The 21,638-nt window shown below is 35.7% G+C and overlaps 2 protein-coding genes across 3 annotated transcripts; one reads left to right on the top strand and one right to left on the bottom strand.

The window, feature by feature from the left end:
- Positions 1 to 2,470: 2,470 nt before the first annotated feature.
- Positions 2,471 to 6,200, top strand: LOC145114404 (uncharacterized). The gene is made up of 2 exons (XM_079050393.1): positions 2,471 to 5,702; positions 5,802 to 6,200. Exons 1-2 carry the CDS (start codon positions 2,492 to 2,494, stop codon positions 6,179 to 6,181), a joined length of 3,591 nt encoding a protein of 1,196 aa, XP_078906519.1. The 5' UTR covers positions 2,471 to 2,491; the 3' UTR covers positions 6,182 to 6,200.
- A 448-nt stretch (positions 6,201 to 6,648) lies between these two features.
- LOC145114403 (phosphate starvation response 1) lies at positions 6,649 to 9,727 on the bottom strand. Of its 2 annotated transcripts, none has more exons than XM_079050392.1 (8): positions 9,455 to 9,727; positions 8,470 to 9,060; positions 8,160 to 8,364; positions 7,918 to 7,994; positions 7,784 to 7,826; positions 7,564 to 7,618; positions 7,299 to 7,368; positions 6,649 to 7,219 (listed from the first exon to the last, which is right to left on the bottom strand). In XM_079050392.1, the coding sequence occupies exons 2-8, from the start codon at positions 9,046 to 9,048 to the stop codon at positions 6,992 to 6,994; spliced, it is 1,257 nt and encodes a 418-aa protein (XP_078906518.1). In that variant the 5' UTR covers positions 9,049 to 9,060; positions 9,455 to 9,727; the 3' UTR covers positions 6,649 to 6,991. The 2 variants fall into 2 exon arrangements, with proteins under 2 accessions (XP_078906518.1, XP_078906517.1); XM_079050391.1 differs by having other exon boundaries at positions 8,470 to 9,082; positions 9,455 to 9,726.
- Between the last annotated feature and the right edge of the window lie 11,911 nt (positions 9,728 to 21,638).

Below are 21,638 nucleotides of genomic sequence, written 5' to 3'. Positions count from 1 at the left end.
GAGAGAGAGAGAGAGACGATAATCGGTGATCTGTGGTGGTGTAGTATCAGATGAGTGTTGGTGGTTGGGTTGGATAGATGGATAATGTTTTTAAATATATTTTTAATTAAAAAGTATTTACTGGTCTAGATTTGTTCTCAAATGTTCTCGATTGACTATATATATATATATATATATATATATATATATATATATATATAGAGAGAGAGAGAGAGGGGGGGGGGGGTGGGTAGAGGTAGGGATGTTTAGGCCTTCTTATTTTTTTAATTATTAAAATATTAAAATAAATAAAAATGAAAGGATATAATAGTCATTTCAATTTTCGGATGGATAAAAAAAAGAAAAAAAGAAAAGAAATCTATTTCTACAAGTTTGAGGGTTTAGACCAATTTCAGATATATATATATATATATAAAGAGAGAGAGAGAGAGAGAGAGGTGGGTGGAGGTAGGGATGTTTAGGCCTTCTTATTTTTTTAATTATTAAAATATTAAAATAAATAAAAATGAAAGGATATAATAGTCATTTCAATTTTAGGATGGATAAAAAAAAGAAAAAAAGAAAAGAAATCTATTTCTACAAGTTTGAGGGTTTAGACCAGTTTCCGATATATATATATATATATATATATATATATATATATATATATATATATATATATATATATATATATATAAACCACCACAGGCCATTTTTTAAGTTTTATCCATAAATTATAACAAAAAAGTGTCTTTATACCCATTCATTTAAAGGGAAATAGATTTATTAAGGTAATTAATTTTTCGGTTTGTTCACACATTTGGGTATCTATCTTTTTTTGTACACATTTAGGTAATGAACTTTTTGGAAGTGTTCACATATGACCATTATGACCGGCTGTAGCAGGTTACATTCGGTCATAATTACCAAGATGTGAACAAACCGAAAAGGTAAGAGTAAATTACACGAATGGTCTCTGTGGTTTAGGTAATTTGTACGTTTGGTCCCTAACTTATTTTCCCACCATCCACTGTCTCTTCATTGAATTTCCCACCACCACAACCCAATAGAAGGTTGTGGTGTTGGTTCGCCGGAGTTGAAGGACCGAAAAAAGAAGGGATGGCGAAGACGTCGATGTCACTAAAGATGGAAATGAAATATAAGTTGAGGAGCATGAGAGATGAGATGGTGACTGGTGGGACCCAACTTAAATTTCTCAAATGTGTTTTCAGGTTTAGGGTGAAGAGATATAGATATGTAGGGTCTATTAATTTTTTAAATATATAAAAAATAAATACATAAATAAAAAAATTAATTAAAAATAAATTAAAAATGGCACAATAGTCTTTTGAGATAAGACATGGACCAAACGCACAACAAAAATAAATAGTAGGTATCATCCAAGTTAAAAAATATGTTAGGGACCAAACACACAAATTACCCAAACCACAGGGACCATTCGTGTAATTTACTCTTACCTTTTTGGTTTGTTCACGTCTGGGTAACTATCTTTTTTTTGTACACATCTAAGTAACAAATTTTTTGGAAGTGTTCACACATGACGATTATGACCGGTTATGACCGTATGTAAAGTAGGTTATAATGGTTATATGTGAACACTTTCAAAAAGTTCGTTACCTAGATATGTACAAAAAAAATAGTTACCCAGATGTGAACAAACCGACAAGTTAATTACATTGATAAGTCTTTTTCCCTTCATTTAAATGGTCAAGGTCAGAAGACTTTTTGACATTTTATTGGACTTTTCACACTTGGACCCTAGACTTAATTGTAAACCACAAAATAACCCCACACATTCAGTTACAAAGCAATCTCTTTTGTTGTTATATCTTTGATTGTAAAAAATATGCTTGATAAAAGTATTTATATCCACGTTGAGTCATGAACGATGATTTATTGTGTGATAATATAATTATAATTATGAAATGTTCAATTTTAGTTTTTGGGCTTTTTGTCTCATATCTGGTGTAAATGACACCAACGATAAGTTAGGTAGTCTTTTTTTTTTACTTAAATGACATGTACGTAAATTTTGGTGACGTCAAGGATCATGTCATAGTTATAAACTTATACATAAAAAAAAAAAAAAATATTAAGTCAATTATAAATAGGAATAGAAGAAGACCATGAGAAGACAAAGGTCATCAACAAAATATAAATGCATTTCAAACTTGTCAGTGAAGAGAAAGACCATAAGGAGGATACCCACACGTTGGTCTCCACTCTCCTCTTACCAACTATGTCTTATTTTTTATTTGTTAGAAGGGTATTTTTGTCATTTTGAAATGTCACAGGTATTTTAGTCATTCAAACATTTTTGACTGGATTTAAAATAGAAAATGAAACTGATTTAACAACTTTGATGCATTTGGATGACACGTTTAAAGTGTTATTAATATGATTATTGACCCCCGATATGAGATAGTACAAATCTGTCCTATTTATTACCTATCATTGACGAATTAGAAAAAGCACTATAAATATTCTGAGCATGAAAAGAGCTTCAAGAAAACCCAAACCATTCACGGCATCATTTAAAAACATCATGAATCTGCTCCTTTATATAACCTTACTTTCTTTTCTGCCATTGAAGACCATGTCAACATCAACAACACAAGCAGAAGCTCTTATTAGATGGAAGCGTACCTTATCATCATCATCTTCTTCTTCTTCTGATGCTTTGTTGAATTCATGGTCTTCAAGAAACATCCAGAACCTCTGTAACTGGACTGGTATTGTCTGCCATGAAGGCGGTCTGGTTTCCAAAATTACCCTCCAAAATTCATCTCTTACTGGAACACTAACAGAATTTGAGTTTTCTTCATTCCCAAATCTTACCCACTTCGATTTAAGCAATAACAATGTTGGTGGGTCGATTCCATCTGCCATTGGCAACCTCACCAGCATTATGTTCTTGAATTTAAGCTCAAATGGTTTTGAAGACGAAATCCCATCAGAGATTGGAAAGCTGACACACCTCCAATATCTTGATCTTAATGACAATAATCTCAATGGTAACATTCCGTTTCAGATGAACAATCTTCAAAACAACTTGACTTTTCTTGATTTGTCAGGAAACCATTTGAATGGCTCTTTACCTGAATCATTGTTCATCAATTTGGCCAATCTTGAATACCTTAATCTCACAGAGAATTCATTTCAAGGTCCATTGTCCACGAGCTTTTACAATCTTTCAAACTTGAAACATCTGAGGCTAGGAGACAACCTTTTTTCAGGCCAAATTTTGCAGGATTTGGATCTGATGCCCAATCTTGAAATTTTTGAATTGTATAATAATTCATTTGTAGGAGAGATCCCTTCTTCTATTGGTCAGCTTCGAAATATCCGAGAGCTAGATCTCCACTCAAATCAACTGAATTCTTCAATTCCTTCTGAGCTTGGATTCTGTTCTAATCTCACGTTCTTAGCACTAGCTGACAACTCTCTTTCCGGTGTATTGCCTTTGTCTTTGTCAAATCTGACAAAGATTTCTGAACTTGGGATCTCTGAAAACAATCTTTCTGGTGAAATTTCTTCTGATTTCATAACCAATTGGACCCAATTGGTCTCCTTGCAGCTTCAGTTTAATCTTTTCAGTGGGGAGATCCCACCCGAGATTGGTCTCTTGACAAATCTCAGGATTCTCTTTCTGTTCAATAACAATTTCACGGGGCCCATACCTATGGAGATTGGGAACTTGGAAAAGCTTCAGATGTTGGCTCTTTCAAGAAACCAACTTTCAGGTTCAATACCTTCAACCATTGGAAACTTGGCAAACCTTCAAACCATGCAGTTCTCCGGCAATAATCTCAGTGGAAGAATTCCACCTGAGATCGGAAACTTGACTTCATTGCTTAAACTTGAACTCAACAGCAACCAATTGAGAGGACAATTGCCTGATACTCTCTCTAGGCTTACTAATCTTACTGATCTTTCGCTGTTTGAGAATGATTTCTGGGGAGGTATTCCAGCAGAATTAGGGAAGAACAATCCTTTTCTGATAAATGTTAGATTAGGAGACAACAGTTTCTCTGGAGAACTACCTTCTGAATTGTGTAGTGGTTTTCAGTTTGAGGTGTTCACTGTGAATGGCAACAATTTCACGGGGTTGTTACCTGATTGCATAAGGAACTGCACAAGCCTGCGTCGGATCAGGCTGGATGGAAACAGCTTCTCTGGGGACATTTCACAAACACTTGGTGCTGCGCATTTTAATCTCTCATACATAGATGTTGGTGATAATCAGTTTACAGGTGAAATCAGTCCCCCGTTTGGAAAATTACAAAACCTAATCAATCTGGATATGGGAAGGAACAGAATCTCTGGGGAAATCCCGTCTGAGCTTGGAGACTTACAAAGGTTAGGTGTTTTAAGACTCGAAGGTAACCAGCTTACCGGAGAAATCCCTACTGAATTGCGTAAATTAAGCAATTTGTTCGATCTCAATCTCAGCAACAATCAATTAAGTGGACAAATACCTACAAGTTTTGGTGACTTAACCAGTCTCCGAGCTCTTGATGTATCTGCGAACCATCTGAATGGAAGCATACCAATAACAATTGGAAATTGTGTAAGCTTAACCAGCTTGAACTTGAGCAGCAACGATTTGTCGGGAGAAGTACCTTCTCAAATCGGAAACTTGTTACGATTGCAGTATCTGTTAGATCTTAGCAGCAATTCGTTTTCCGGCAGAATCCCTGAAGATATGGAAAAGCTCAAAACACTCGAGAATCTCAATCTTTCGCACAACAATTTCTCAAGTCGAATTCCTCCTGGACTATCCACTTCCATGATAAGCTTACAATCAATTGATCTCTCGTACAACCAATTGTCAGGCCCAATCCCAAACGTCGGCGTATTCGAACGAGCACCGGCAGGATCCTTCACTGGAAATGCCGATCTGTGTGGATCCGAAAAAGGATTCCCTGCTTGTAATGGCAACACCGCACAAGAATCCGGAAATAATAAACTGTTTATCGCGGCTCTTGTACCGGCGGTCATTTTTGTGCTGATAGCAACAACGATTGCTATCTTCTGTATAATCATTCGTAGAAGATCAAAGCTCATCGACGAAGAGATGAAAAGTACACCCTCAAGCGGAAACTCCGAAACGGTTATATGGGCAAGAGACGGCAGATTTACATTCGGAGACATCGTGAACGCCACCGAAAACTTCAACGAGACGTATTGCATCGGTAAAGGAGGATTCGGGAGTGTGTACAGGGCAAATTTACCAACCGGAGTTATCGTCGCAGTGAAACGGCTGACCGTATCAGATTCCGGCGATGTCCCGGCCACACATAAGCAAAGCTTCGAGAACGAGATACGTGCCCTAACCGAAGCCCGCCACAGGAATATCATCAAACTCTACGGCTACTGTTGCAGTAGTAACGGCCGGATGCATTTGATATATGAGTATCTGCAAAAGGGTAGTTTGGGAAAAGTACTTTACGGTGTGGAGGCAACGTCGGAATTAGGCTGGATTACGAGGGTTAAAATTGTCCAAGGACTCGCCCATGCATTAGCCTACTTGCACCATGATTGCAATCCCCCGATTGTACATCGGGACGTCTCGTTAAATAATATTCTACTCGAGTCAGATATGATCCCCCGATTGTCTGATTTCGGGACAGCCAAATTGTTGAATCTGGACTCGAGTAATCAGACTAGAGTCGCGGGATCCTACGGTTACATGGCACCAGGTACTTATTATTTATTTATATGGTTAATCACTTCCTTTTCATCTGATTTTTGATTCTTTTACTGAATCATACCGCTTTTGTTTGTACTTTATACTTTAGAACTTGCACTCACAATTAGGGTTACAGAGAAATGTGACGTTTACAGCTTTGGAGTCGTATTGTTTGAGATTATGATGGGGAGGCATCCTGGGGAGCTTTTATCATCTTTGCAATCATCAAATACGACCTTTGCAGCTCGAGATAATTCAAATATGTTGTTGAAAGACGTCCTTGATCAAAGGCTTCTGCCTCCGAAGGATAGTGTCGTCGAGCAAGTGGTGTTTGTGCTTAATGTTGCTCTTGCGTGTACCCGATTAACACCCGAGTCAAGGCCTTCGATGCGTGCTGTTGCACAAGAATTATCAGCTAGTACTCAACCATGTATAACTAAGTCATTAGACCAAATTAGAATGGACAAGTTATCAAGTTATCAAAAATAGAAAGAAATTTAGTGTTTTTGGATCGTTACATGTAAGTTAAATTTAAATAAATTATTATATAGTCCTAGTTGTCAAAAAGAGATCGTGTAAATTGATGTTCTAAAAAATTGGCATTTCTTCGTTTACGTATATGCAAGTCAACAGTTTACTACAAATAAACTTTTGACTTTAAAAGTAGGTTTTAAAAACTAATTTGAGTTCTAAATAGAAAGCAATCAGTTGGGTTTGATGAAAAAAAAAAAAAAAACTCTTATGCTAAAGGCTAAATGAGATTATATTCTTCCTACTAAGATTTATAATAGACATTTACGAAGAATGATTAAAATACTCATGGTGTGCCAAGCATGTGACGAGGTAGAACGACACATTTCTAAAGTTGTTTTGTAAATGGACCAATTCTAAATAAAAAAAAGTAAAAAAAATTTGATGTGGCATGTAAAATAGTGATGTGGCAGTACACCTTGGCCTTATAGAAACTGTTGTTCATCATGATTTCATAAGTTGATAAGAGTACATGATATGATACGGATACATATGTACAGTACAACCAAGCTTTGGCAAATAACACCGAATCTCCTCCTCCTTTATAGAGAATCCTATACTACTACCTCTATTTCTAGCATGATTCCGAATAGTACCTGCTACCTGCTGATTTAGGGTTCTTATAATCTCAGAAAGAAGCAATTACAAAGTCAAAAAGTTTCCAAGTCAGACTTTGGTATCATCATGTCATGACCATAAAACTAAACCTTACGACCATATAAAAAAAACAAAGACAGCAGGCAATTGTCAATATTTTTCCATCATTTTTTACTCGTTAACTTTTGCACGCTTTGATGGTTGCGAGTCATCATCTGGTCCCGGTCCCACCACCGGGTCGGGTCCCGGTTCGTTGGTCGAGTCTAGGACTTGGGTAGTAGATGATGATGAAGCTTTGAAATTGTCATTGATTCCTCCTCCTGGCTTGCATTGTTTCTCAAACATCATCTGAAGGTATCTGCCTTGTTCTTCTATTCTCAGCTGTAAGTTTCTTTGGATCTGATGCACAAAACAAAATCATTTATAATTAAGAAAAAACACAAATGCTATTTTCTTGAATAAAGCAAATATCATATACCTCAAGTTGTTCATGTAGGCGCTTCTGGACTTCCATCTGTAATCGTAATGCTTCAGTGATCTCCAAACCCCTGTTTGGTTCAAATTATTGCAAAACTTTCAAACTTTGCACACAAAGAAATGTAAACTGTTTGTATAATTAATGGAACCTAGCTCTTTTTTTCAATGGTTATGGAATGCTGACATGAAGAATCTTATGAATGGCATGAAATACATGTTAACATAATAAAGACAAGGTTAAATAAAGTTGAACCAATCTGACTTACGTTTTCAACTCCAAAGATGAGAAATCTTCAACTGAAGTTTTTTTCTCTGAAGCTCCTGCAATAAATGACCAATCAGTACAGACATAGTTGGACAACATCTTCAAATTATTTCGACCCATTTACCTAAAAATGGGTCGATTTGGGCAAAATTCTACCCCTAACGGATGAAATAGCAAAAGTTGGGTAAAAAGGAAATGGATCAAGGCATAACTTTGTTTACCTTCTGATGAGAGCTCAGGTCTATATCTAGCTGTCCTATATTTCTGCAAAACAAAATAAATTCCACATTATATAAAGCAGCACAATTTCTTGACCTTTGTAACTTGCATCACCCGGGAAGTACCATAAATGCACCTGTAGGTGACTTTTCACATGATATATCGTCAACCCATCCACTTTCATTTGCTTCAGTACTCCCTTTGGAGTAGCTCCTGTAGATACAAATATATATAACAATTCACATCATCAACACATTATATATATATATATATATATATATATATATATATATATATATATATATATATATATATATATATATATATCTACTAATCAGATAACATCAAGAATAGTCTAGATGAAGGACAAAATAGTACTTTCACTTCCACCCAGCTTGTTGACTGCCTCCACAAACGCTTCATGAAGCTCTGGAGTCCAACGCATCCTTGGTTTGGAATGGGACCCACTGTTCCCACAAGAAGATGGAGTGGGAGTCAGTGGAATGCAAGCTTCTTCAGATGATGCAGGAATTGCTTGTATTTGCATCGAGTTTGTAGATGATCCCCCCACATGATATGCCATCTAATTAACAAAAGAAAAGTCATTGTCATTTGTATTATTGTATATATGTATTACTCTAAATGTTGCTGATATTTGTATCAATGAGCTAGCAAAAGTTGAACAAACCTTTGGCTCTGATTCAACAATATTTGTATCAATAAGAATCTCATTCCAATCAGGGGTCATAGCATCGTCTTCAGTAATAAGCTGATCAGCCCAATCTTGCCAATCATTTTGTTTACCAAGATCCTCTTGTAAATTACTAGACTGAATAGGGGTATTATCTTGAGGGTAATCAAGAAAATCAGGCAGTGAATCTGTACACCATGAGCTGTTGTTGTTTTCTTTCATATACTGGTTTGATGTAGTCGATTGAAGAACTCCTGAGGATTGAGATATGAAAGATGGCGTTTCTGAATGCTTTTGGTGAGAAGTAACAGAAGAAAAGTGAAGATCTGAAGACATCCCTGAAGACGAAGAAGAAAAAATGTGACCAACAGCTCCGTTAGTTGAGGATACTGAAGGAAGAGCAGTGAAATTCTGTGTTCCCATGGAGATGTGCTGAGAGTCTGGAAATTTGGGATGTTTGTTTTCCAAAGAGGCAGGACGAATAGGCAAAGGGGAAGATCGAGCTCCAGGGGCTCCATAGTTACTAAGTTGCCTTGCACCTGATCTTCGAAAGGCCAATGCAGATTGTGCCTCCATGGTTATAATTGTCTGCTATAAATAAATAAATCACCTGAATATCATCATATCATGTGAGCATCAGACTAAACAGAGTTACAAATATAGAAAACAACTTTTACTCAAATTAGAAAACTTCAATTCAAGGCATCGCCATCATATGAATTAACAATTGAGAAAAGAACAAAGTTGAATCGTGTTAATGCATTAAAATAAACTCCGACAAACATCAGATATACTGGTTTAGATTTAGAAGGCATCCATAAGGTCCCTAATAGCCATTTTTTTTTTACCAATTTAAGCCATGCAGCCATTAAAGCGCATCGTGAACTTCAATCTTTCAAATTTCAAACTGTTACAACATAATACATCACGAATATTCAATCAAATTCAAAAATAAACGAATGAGTATAGCCAAAACCCTCACCTTAAACCATGTGAAAAAAAGCCACTGAAAACCTAAACAGCTCCCCGATAACGAACGGTTGTAAGGCGTTTTAAAGTAATTAAGCAACGAGATCCGACGCCGCTGTGTGTTCTCTAAAACGCAGTGTTGGATGTCCTCACCGGAGGCGTCTCGATGAGAAACCAAAATTGGAGGATGACGAGTGATTGCCTTGCCTTCTTGTGCAATTTAGCCTTTACTTTCTGTGCGCAGCGACCAGAAAGGCGTAGTTGAGAGCCCGCTCGCACATGGGCGGCGCGTGCCTAATGCTTTGAGAGAATATATATGACAAGTGGTGGACACGTCAACAGCCCCTCCGTGCAAGAAAGTACCGTACTACCCTTCAAAGTTAAAACCATATCATATGATCCAATTAAAGTAACTTTGGAATTTAGAAGGCAAAAAAAAAATTTAAAAATATCTTAAATAATATAATTAAGAAATCATAAAAAAATCAAAATAAGGTTAAAACTTTTATATATATATATATATATATATATATATAGAGAGAAAGAATTAATTGGGAGGCTTCTAACGGTATTATACAAAAATAACATCCAATTATAAATCATAAAACTTATTTGAATACGTTTTTTAAATCTTAGACTAAACAAGAGTCAACCATAGAGACCAAAAATATAATTTACTAAATAAATGATTGTGTGGTTACAAAATTAACGAGGTCTCTTATTACTTTTTTTTTCATTTTACTCCATCTTATATGTCTAATGACCCTAATTGGTCTAATCAAAAAGTACTTGGTATTTGTGGGTGCTGCGTGTTTACATGGTGTGGATAAGCGCGTGAGAAATAAAACTGAAATTTGGATTTTCTTGCATTATATTAGTTGTTTTTAATATTAAGTTATAATATAAATTTGGATGTTCCTTCATTGGCACAAAGGGCAAATTGGACCACTTTGATGCCTTTGTCGTTTCTCTCAATAATAAATAATTCTCTTGAAAGGACAAAGGTTTTTTAGGAAAAGTTGCGAAAAGTCAGGTTTACCTGATTTTTTCAAAAAGTTTATTTTCTTTATATTTAAAAGTAATTTTTACAAGATCTGTTGTTTTTACCAAACATCTTTTAGCTTTTTATCTTTTCCTAAAAGCTAAAAGATGTTTTAAAAGATAAAACAAACACCCTCATATGTTAAATATTAAATCACTTCTAACACACTGTTATCCGGTATAGATAAAATTAATAAGTAGTTTAGGAGTTACATTTGCCTTTTCAAAAATAAAAAAACAATGATATATTTTTAAATTTTTTTTAGTAAATAAAAAAATTTCATTACATAGAATAATAACACATATTAACTTTTCTTTATTTTTGTTAAAAGCAAAATTTTTGGTACTTGTTTCATCAATTAGAATATACAACATCAATTAAAATGCAAAAAATTAGCAATAAAAATCTAATATATGTTAGACCATTCGGTCTACATACAACGAAGAGCGTCGTGATCGACGTGACAACGAACCACGACCGTGTATACTATCCCGCCGGTTCGTGGTCGAGTGTTGTCGTCGTGTGGTGTGGTGGGGAGGACAGAAGAGCACGCCCAATCAAAAGGTTGTATCGTTTCCAACGGTCAAAATCTATTTTTTTTAATAAATAAATTTTACCTATATAAACACAACATCTAAACATCATATTTTCAAACCATTGAACTCTTTATACTCACTAAAAAAATCATATGTATGGATTTTTTTACAAATTTGGAATCGGATGACGACGAAGAATTTATCTCGACGTTCTTTAATGTTGTGCAACACATACACAATGAAGAACGTACAAATGTTTCGCGTACAAGAGCGTTTGCCAATTGAGATCGTCAACCCACACATGAACTATTGCTACGTGATTACTTGACGATAATTGTCTTTATAATGATGTGGCATTCGAACGTCATTTCCTTCTGAATAAGACATTATTTTTACGTAATAGTAATGCTTTAGAGGTCCATTATGATTTTTTTAAGCAAAAACCTGATACTAGATGTAGAATGAGCTTTAGTAGTTTACAAAAATGCGCGGCTGTGCTTAGATATTTAGGATACGGTATAGCCTTTGATGCATCATACGAGTACTTGAAAGTATCCGAGATGACCGCAAATGAGTGTGTATATTTTTTTGCGCATGTGTGTATGAGGTTTATCACAAAGAATATTTGTGCAGACTTATTGTACGTGATATTGAGATATTATATTTGGTACATGAAGGGAGGCATGAATTTCAAGGAATGATTGGTAACCTTGATTATACGCATGTCGCGAGGGAAAGATGTTCAAATGTGTGGCGCTGCCAATTTACTTGAGGTGATATAGGTCAGCTTGATGGGTCTTGAGCATAACAAACAATTCTATGTGTGCATGCAACCCTAAATTTGATCTACGTTTTCTCTAATTGAACATACAATGTGAACAACAATGTAGAAACCCTAGAACACTAGTATATAATCGAAAATACATAATTAGGGTTACAAAACATACATTTGATTGTTATATAGCAATAACAATCCAAATCCTTAGTGTTGTTGAGACTTTGAGAACAAGCGTCACAATTGTCACGCATTTAATGGCTTGCACCCAACACTAGCAATAGAAGAATGATTGAGAAGAAGGAGGGAGGTTAAATTTTCGACTGGTACTCTTCAAGAACAAGTGGCCGAAAATCATAGGGTATCAGCCCTATTTATAGTGTAGTCATGAAACCCTAGATAAGCCCAAATCCAAGATTATCTTAAACCGGGTAATTATCCACTTTCCTGATTATCCATTAGAGACTATTCTAGAAACCCTAAGGCACTAGAAAAACCGTCCATAGTCTATGGAGGGTTCTAGATTGCCTCTTGCTCAACTATTGAACAATTACAATTCAGTCCTTGCATTTTTAATTAATTCTTTTAATCCCAAAATAAATTCTAATTAATTTCTGATTAAATATTAATTAAATATTACTATTTCTAATTAATATATTATTCTCATAATATATTAAAAAATTATTTATTTCAATTTATTAATCAAATAATAAATCAACATCGTTCTCCAAAATCATCATGTCTAGTTGCTAATCTTGAGGGCAACCCCAAAGGACTGTGTTACTCTCAATTCAAGTATATACCAAATATAGTTATGGACTTAGACACCTAATCCAACAGTCTCCCACTTGGATAAGTCTAATAACTATAGTTGCCGGTATATCCTTCTAAATCGATCAGTAAATTATAGTTCTCAAAGCCGCTGTCGAACTCTGACCTAGTCGGTTACGTGTCCTAAGATAAGAGATCATATAATCCTCCATTATACAAGATATCAGTAGACAAATGACATGGAACAGAATCAATCTCATTGTCCAAAACTTTGTTTCCCAATTTCTGATTTGTAATGACAAAGAACTACTAATTGAACACATCAATTTAGTCCTGGTCGGGCCCGACACTATAAGTCAACACCAAATCATCGAAGGGCCCAAGATATCGCTCTTCCCATTAGGGAAAAAGGAACAGATAAACTTTGACTTATATGCTTGCACTATTTACTCATAAAATCATGCACAACAATACGTTTTATAACATCAACTTACCGATGCGTTTGTGTATTATCAATGCACAACCAACTTGTAAATAACAACTAATATCTTCGTTTAAAGATTATAAGATATTATCGTCTCAGAATTACTCATGATAAATTCCATGAAGTAATTCTCTGAGCGTAGGTTAATCCAATACCTAAATCTCTATTTCAAAGTACTCATGAATGTTGCAGCAAACCATTGCTATGTCTAAACCTTTTAGACAATCTACAATCCAATTCATGACAGTCTTGATTCACTACTTACTTCCAAAAGTATGATCGATTGTAGATGTTTGAATAATCCAATTAGTCTGGAAGTAAAACATGCAAAATTGAAACACAATCATAAACAATTGATAAAAGATAGTAAACAATACTCATAACTAATTCTCTATTATTTAATCATGAAATGTCAATTACATTTATTTTGTTACAAGTTTCTAAACAACTATCTAACTACTAAAACTAACACCATCCTTCAGACCAATGCTTCTAGCATGTTGAACGTGCTTAATCCTACTTAGACCCTTTGTGAGGGGATCTGTTGGATTCTCTTCGGACGATACCCTCTTCACGACGAGGTGACCTTCTTCTACTCTATGTCTAATGAAATGGTATTTTCTGTTGATATGCCTTGATCTGCCATGATCTCTTGGTTCCTTTGTTAAGGCAACCGCCCTTCATTATCACAAAAAATCTCCATTGGCTCCTTGATGGCTGGAACAACTCCAAGGTCTCCGATGAAGTTCTTCAACCATATAGCCTCATTCGACGCTTCGCTTGCTGCTATGTACTCTGATTCACATGTAGAATCAGACATTGTCTCTTATTTGGAACTTTTCCAGGTTACCGCTCCTTCATTAAGGGTAAACACCCAGCCAGATTGAGAACGAAAGTTGTCTCTGTCTATTTGAAAGTTGGCGTTACAATAGCCGGTTACTCTTAAGTTGTCACTGCCACCAAGCACACGGACCCAGTCCTTAGTTGTTCGTAGATACTTAAGAATATTATTGACCGCTATCTAATGAGCTCTACCCGTATGTTGGATTAATGTCTAAGTCCATAACTATAATTGGTAAGACTTGACCCGACCCAGCATGGTCCATTTGGGTTGCATGGCATCATGCATTTGGATAGACTATAATGAGAGAAATAACACTTAAGGTTGGTTAATATATTATAAGTTCTAATATATTAATAAGGTTATTTAATTAGTATTGATCAATAATTAATTTGGAATTAATTAAGTGATCAAAAGGAGACTAATTAAATATATGAGTTGATTGTGTAAATCATTCATTCTTATATATGTGGGCTTGTGATCCAAGATTCCTTATGTTGGACTAAGTCCATGGGGTGACCCATGGATACTCCATGGAGGTTAAAATCCATGGAGCATAAGGAATGGGTAAAGTTATGAGTTACATGGTGTAACCCTAATAGCCACCATATAAAAGAATCCCATGGCTCAAGAAATCGTGCACTAATGTGTGAGTGTGAGGGCTAGACGATTTTAAGGAGTGTTCAAGTTTCTCTCAAGTTATTCCAAGTGTATTTGGTGTTGTGTGAACCATTTGAGGTGTCACACTTGGGGCACTAGGCACTCAAGCTTCATGAAGACATTCTACATCAAAGAGGTATGTATTCTATCTTGTTATATTTATTATTTTGTATGCTAGATTAGGATAATACCTTGGATGTTCATAATTGTATGTATAATAGAGAAAACATAGATCCAAGGTATTTAGGGTTGCATGTACACTTAGGAGTGTTAGAATGCTCATAACCCAACAGTGGTGTCAGAGCCTAGGCTTGTTTTCTTGTTATACTTGCAAAAGTAGCTGAAAAATCGAGTTGGATGCATATATTCGATTGTTTTGGCTGGAATTGGACTAGGAACATTACCCTAAGATGTTTTTGGACTTATAAACTTGTTTTTGATGTGGTAATGTTCATGCTAATCCAATTTCTAAGATAATTGTCATAATTTCAAGATTTGTATTAGTTTGTATGTTCATGCTAATTTCTTGAAGATTGATGATTTGAATTATCTTGTTCTTATGAGGTTCTTAGATTAATAGAAAAGTTGTGTGAAATAGTTGTTTTCAATCCATTTTAATCTAAGAGTTGATTCCAAAGTGTGTTTTTGTAACTTGTCCTCAAGTTATATGAAAAGTCACATTTAAGAATCATAAAACTCATAAAAGTTGGCAAAGGTTACAAAATGAAGAGTCTAGTTCTAATTAAATGGTTTTATGACTCCATAACTTGTCCTCAAGTTATGGAGGTTCAAGAGTCTCTTCATTAAATTAAAAAAAAAAAAAGGTGTAACCTTAATTAGTTCCATAAGTTACAATAAAAAAAAGTTTTTTTTTTTATTAATTAGTTTAAAGTCTTCCATAACTTGTCCTCAAGATATGGAACTTGAAGAGTTTTTTTTTTTAATTAAAACTACTTTAAACTCATAAGTTATGGAATTAATTAGTTTTGAATAGTTTCAAAACTTGCCCTCAAGTTTTGGATTTTTGAAAAGTTTTCACTTATGAATACTTTAATTCCAAGTTAGCCCTTAGAATTTTAAAAGTTAAAATTCAACCCTTATACTTTATAATATTATAAGTTAATAATATTTATATATATGTATAAGAGTAAAGTCAGTCTTACCGTTAGTAGACCTCATTCACGAAGCCGGTCTATAAGGGGGGTATAAGGTTACTGCCTATAAAATGGCAGTTTAATGGGTGTCCACTCTCACCCACCGCTTCCTTGACTGGTGGAGGGTCGTTAGCCGAACGGGTAGGACAAGGACTATAATTCTCCTTTCATTAAAAGTATTAATGATAAATACTAAGTAACTAAACTCTTATTAATAACCAATCTTAGTTACTTAGGAAAATGTGAATTTGGTGCTAACCCATGAAATTACACTTTGCACTTTGCTTAAGTCGTTAGTGGAGCGTGTGTGGTTAACCGGCACACTAACCTGGACTTAACAAGGTAGGCAAAGGGTAACTTAATATTTATCATAGTATCGGTGGAGCGTGTGTGGTTAACCGGCACACTGATTAAGGGGTAAATATTAAGGGTACCAAGTATATTTGCATGGTTATTCACACCTTGTTTTGTGATCCTCGGCATCCCAGTCACAAAACCTGAAGGGCACACTCGAGATTGAAACATGCCTTTGAACAGTTCAATGAATCTCAAAGATCTAGGACTTTCAAATCCAATTAAAACCTAATAAATTATTTCGTTTTTCATGGTGGAAATTGGTGAATCGTCATTCACCTACCTTCAATATTTTATAGCTTGGATTACGACATCTCTCTTCTAAGTTATAAAATAGTTTGTTGGGTCCTAGTCTTAATATTTCATATTGGGTGTCATATTAAGGACTTTAAATCAACTATCTTGAATATCTCCCAAAAAGATGTCTGGTCTAGACATTTATGATCTTCCCAAATCTCTTGAAACAAGCTTTCCTAAATGAAGATGATGTCCCATGGATATCATACTTCTTTCACCTCCTCCAATTATTCTCCCTAACCCACAAGTTCCTAAAAAGTTTAAGGTCACTCAAGCCCAATTGGCAAGGCAAGGTCTAGGTGTGATCACATCTTGGAGATGTAGTCACATATTGACAAGCCGGGAGAGTTGGGTGTCAAAGTCTTGAGGAAGTTGGTGGCTCAACTACTTTCTAAGTCACATAGTGAGTTCTTTTGGGAATCCTATGAAACAGACTAAGACAAGACCCTTAATGATCTTATCTATTTGCTAAGATCAACTTCCTAAAACGCTATGGACATTGACAATGATGACATTGGATATCCAGTAAAGCTCTCTCTTCCCAATGGAAAGGGATCGGCCATAGTCGACTCGGTTGACCCAATGGTAAAGAGAGAGGCGAAGTCTGAGATAGTCCCATTATCAAGGGTCCATAGGTAACTATTGCCAAAGGAAGGGGCATTGGTTACAAAGCTGCCAAATTTACCTAAGGATGTTAAAGTCAATAAGTTTGGCTCTACTTCAGGTAAAGTCCATTGTCTAACTCTATTAAGTACATGCTGATTCTGATCGCGAAGATCGATTTCAATCGCATGGTTCGGTGATCAGAATTTTGGGCTATTACTTAAGAGTTATGATATTTATATTGCTTAGGAATAGATAACAACAAGGTTTTCATATGGATTGTAAGGATAAGTTTTTCCGCAAAGTTTTAAAATAAAAGAAAAAGGTTTTGATTTTATTTATTTTAAGTATCCTTACAATGGCATTTGTGAAAAGTTGTTGCTTATAAGATTCTATTGATAGCAATATTGGAAAAATGGATTTGATTCTTTCGGTTGTGGTAGTGTCTAATATTACCAAATAAGGAAAGATTCTCATCACCCAAGGTTCGATTGGACCGAAACTTGGAATCATGCAAGTTGTATAGTATGATGAATGAGAACTTTCAGCTTGGAAAATTAAGACTAATTCCTTATGTGAATAAGGAAAGGACTAAGGGATCGAGTACACATTCTTGTGCATTGGTCAAGTCCACCACAAAAGATCAAGAAGACTATTCGTCATGATTTACTTAAGTTCAGTAAATATGGTTATACTTATAAGTTTAAGTATAAGTCTGTAGCATTGGAGAAGTTTCAATGTGAGACAGAACGAATAAGAAGAATCAAAGTATGGCAGAAAGATAAAAGTTTCTCAAATCTGAGAAGATGGGAGAGTACTTTAGTATCATGTTTATGATCATCTTAATGATTAAGATATCATATCACAATTGGTCCTCTAAAGTCATCTTAGTGCATTCTTATGACTAAGAAGAGGAGTCATGAATTGTTGAAATGGTTAAATCAAAAAGATGAGTCATACTTCGTTCCAAAACAATTCTTAGAGTCATACTCCAAGATTGTAACTTGAGTGACATATCTTAAAGAGGGTTTGTTAACACTAGTCAAATGTAAGAGTAAAAGGTTATCTACTCTTGTACATTTGAAATTGGTAAGTTGTGATGTTTTGGATAAAACAGAGACCAACTTAGGCCAATTGTGTAAAGTGTTAGTCTTGATAAAGAATCCGCACTATCTCTTGAATATTTGACAAGGGAGTCTTATATGTCAAGAGGACAGTGGGAGTCTTAAAGCTCTTGAAAGTTTCAAGACTTAATCAAGAATAAAACCTAAAGTCCTTCACTAGCACACGACTTGAGGTGACCCATGGATACTCCATGTGGGCTTGTGATCCAAGATTCCTTATGTTGGACTAAGTCCATGGGGTGACCCATGGATACTCCATGGAGGTTAAAATCCATGGAGCATAAGGAATGGGTAAAGTTATGAGTTACATGGTGTAACCCTAATAGCCACCATATAAAAGAATCCCATGGCTAAAGAAATCGTGCACTAATGTGTGAATATGAGGGCTAGACGATTTCAAGGAGTGTTCAAGTTTCTCTCAAGTTATTCCAAGTGTATTTGGTGTTGTGTGAACCATTTGAGGTGTCACACTTGGGGCACTAGGCACTCAAGCTTCATGAAGACATTCTACATCAAAGAGGTATGTATTCTATCTTGTTATATTTATTATTTTGTATGCTAGATTAGGATAATACCTTGGATGTTCATAATTGTATGTATAATAGAGAAAACATAGATCCAAGGTATTTAGGGTTGCATGTACACTTAGGAGTGTTAGAATGCTCATAACCCAACACCGTATTCCCTTGATAACGACTAACCATGCTCAAAGCGAAAGCCACATCAGGGTGAGTACATGCCATATCATAAATGATAGATCCAACGGCAAAAGCATATGAAACTCTACTCATTTCTGCTATCTCTGTATCGGTACCCGGACTCTGAGTCTTACTCAGTTTGGTATTACTCTATATTGGAAATTCTCCCTTCTTGGAATTCTCCATACTAAAACGTTTTAGTACCTTATCCAAGCATATACGTTGACTAAGTCTAATTAGTCTTTTACTCATGTCTCTCAAAATCCTTATCCCTAGAATATAAGCAGCCTCTCCCAGATCCTTCATAGCGAAACACTTTCCAAGCCAAGACTTAACTTCTTGTAAAATTGGAATGCCGTTTCCTATAAGAAGTATGTCATCAACATATAATACCAGGAAGGTCACTATACTCCCACTAGCTTTGACATATACACAAGATTCATCTGATGGATTTTGAGCATTACAACATTCCTATGGTGCACATGCAATCCTAATTGCTTTGGATCTAGGTTTTTCTCAAGTTATATATGCAAATTTACTTTCCAAAGCAAAACCCTAATCTAGCATACAAGAAAAATGAAATCTAATCATATTAGGGTTTAGAAGAATACCTTTCTTGTTGATAGCTTGATCTTGACCTTCAAGAGCTTAGTGCCTCAAGCGTTACACCTCTAATGGAGTCACAAACACCACTTAGAAAATGATGAACAAGAGAGAGGTGATAGAGGCTTCAAGATTTCGGCTAGGGTTCTCCAAGAATGCATAGGGCCGAAAATCATAAGCCAAGGGTTCCTTATATAGCTGAGCTGCTAGGGTTTTAGGTGAAAACCCTAATTCTCTGCTTAGGCCTTAAGCAATCCATGGAATCCTTCTAGAAAGCCCCTTGGACGAAATCTTTATGGTCTTCCCATAGATTTCGTCCACTCCTTCCTTTAGGAGTCCATCAGCCCAACTTGCAACTATCAATGATTTGCAATATCAGTCCCCTTACTTTTAATCAGTCTCTTTTGATCACTAAATTAATTCCAAATTAATCGATACTAATTAAATAATATGATTTCTCAATTAATATATTATTCTTATAATATATTAATAAATCATTTATCAACCTCTTTCTCTATAATTCATCATGTCAAGTTGCTATGGTGAAGGCACCCCAAAAGGACCATGCTATTATCAAATCAAGTACATACCAATTATAGTTATCGGCTTAGACACTTAATCCAACATCATATTCACTTATATAGAAGCCAAACTCTCTAACTTTCTCATCAAAACAAAGATTCCATCTGCGAGAAGCTTGTTTCAATCCATAGATTGATTTCTCAAGCTTACACACTATACTGGGGTACTTTGCATCCATAAAACCCTCTGGCTGACTCATGTAAAGATCTTCAATGAACTTCCCATTAAGGAAAGCGGTTTTGACATCCATTTGCCAGATTTCATAGTCATGAAACGCAGCTATGGCTAGCATCACCCTAATAGATTTAATCTTAGCTACTGGTGAGAAGGTATCATCATAGTCAACCCATGGGGTTTGAGTAAAGCCCTTCGCTACCAGTTGAGCTTTGAAAGTGTGTACCTTTCCATCCATGTCGGTCTTCTTCTTGAAGATCCATTTGTACCTAACTATCTTACGACCTGGTACACTGTCAACCAAATTCCAAACCTGGTTGTCATACATGGACTTGATTTCGTTTTCCATTGCCTCTTTCCATTTGGCGGCCTCAGGGCCCACCATCGTTTCCTTGTAGTTAACAGGTTCATCCAAATCTACCAGTGTACTATCACTGATAAATGGATCGCCTTCTGTCGTTATATGGAAACCATACAACACAGGCAGAACGCTAACTCTACTAGAACGCCTAAGAGGTAATGACTCGTCAATTGGTTCAACTGGAATTTCTTCCTCAAGTTGAGCGCTGGTATTTTCAGAAGTTCCTTCATCGTTTGACTTTGAATTTCTTCAAGATCAATGGTACTCCCACTGTCCTCTTTGCATATGAGCTCTCTCTCGCGAAAGACTCCCCTTCGTGCTACGAAGACCACATTATCACTAGGTATGTAGAACCAATATCCAAAGGACTTCTGTGGGTAGCCAATGAAAATACATCTCTCACTTCGAGGTTCGAGCTTGTCGTGAGTCTCTCGTCTAACGAAAGTTTCACAACCCCAAACTTTGATATGTGCTAACGAGGGAACTTTTTGTAAGTCCCAAATTTGCTTGACGTATCAATCAGATCCAATTGATGGTGAGGAATTCCAATCAATTGGATGATGCAAGATCAAAATAGAGAAGAAGGAGAAGAATAATAAGATGAATCTTCAATGTATTCAATGATATGAATGATGATCAATACATGAGATTCACACACATACTTGCACCTTCTCTACTTTCTCTCTCTAGAACACCTTAGAGTATACACACTTAAGCTCCTTTCTAGCCGTTTACATTTATGACTCCACTAACACTATTTATATGAGACAAAAAATCACAAATGGGTTCACGGCCGTAAAACCTGAGCCGTAAACACTCCCAACCACATGGACCAAAAACTCAATTGCCTACAAAAAGCAAAGTATAAACCATATTTTAGACCCGACAATCTCCCCCTTGGTTTGTAGCTTTCTTTTCTAATTGACCCAACAAACTCCCCCTAAAAAGTAGCTGGCTTTTCTTGTCAATCTTCAGTTGGAGCTTGGCTTCAGCGTTAACCTTTAAATTCATCACATCTTCAAGATGAACTTGATGAATCTTCAATAAAAGACTTCATCTTGAGCAGTTGGGCATTTCTTCAAGATTTGACTTTGAACGCACGTTGGGTGTGGAGGCATCTTGTAGAGATTCTTGAAAA

The sequence above is a fragment of the Lactuca virosa genome, chromosome 5, assembly GCF_052849685.1.
Source record: "Lactuca virosa cultivar CGN04683 chromosome 5, Lactuca_virosa_CGN04683_v6, whole genome shotgun sequence".
Taxonomy (NCBI): domain Eukaryota; kingdom Viridiplantae; phylum Streptophyta; class Magnoliopsida; order Asterales; family Asteraceae; genus Lactuca; species Lactuca virosa.
This window is presented reverse-complemented; position numbering and strand designations above follow the sequence as displayed.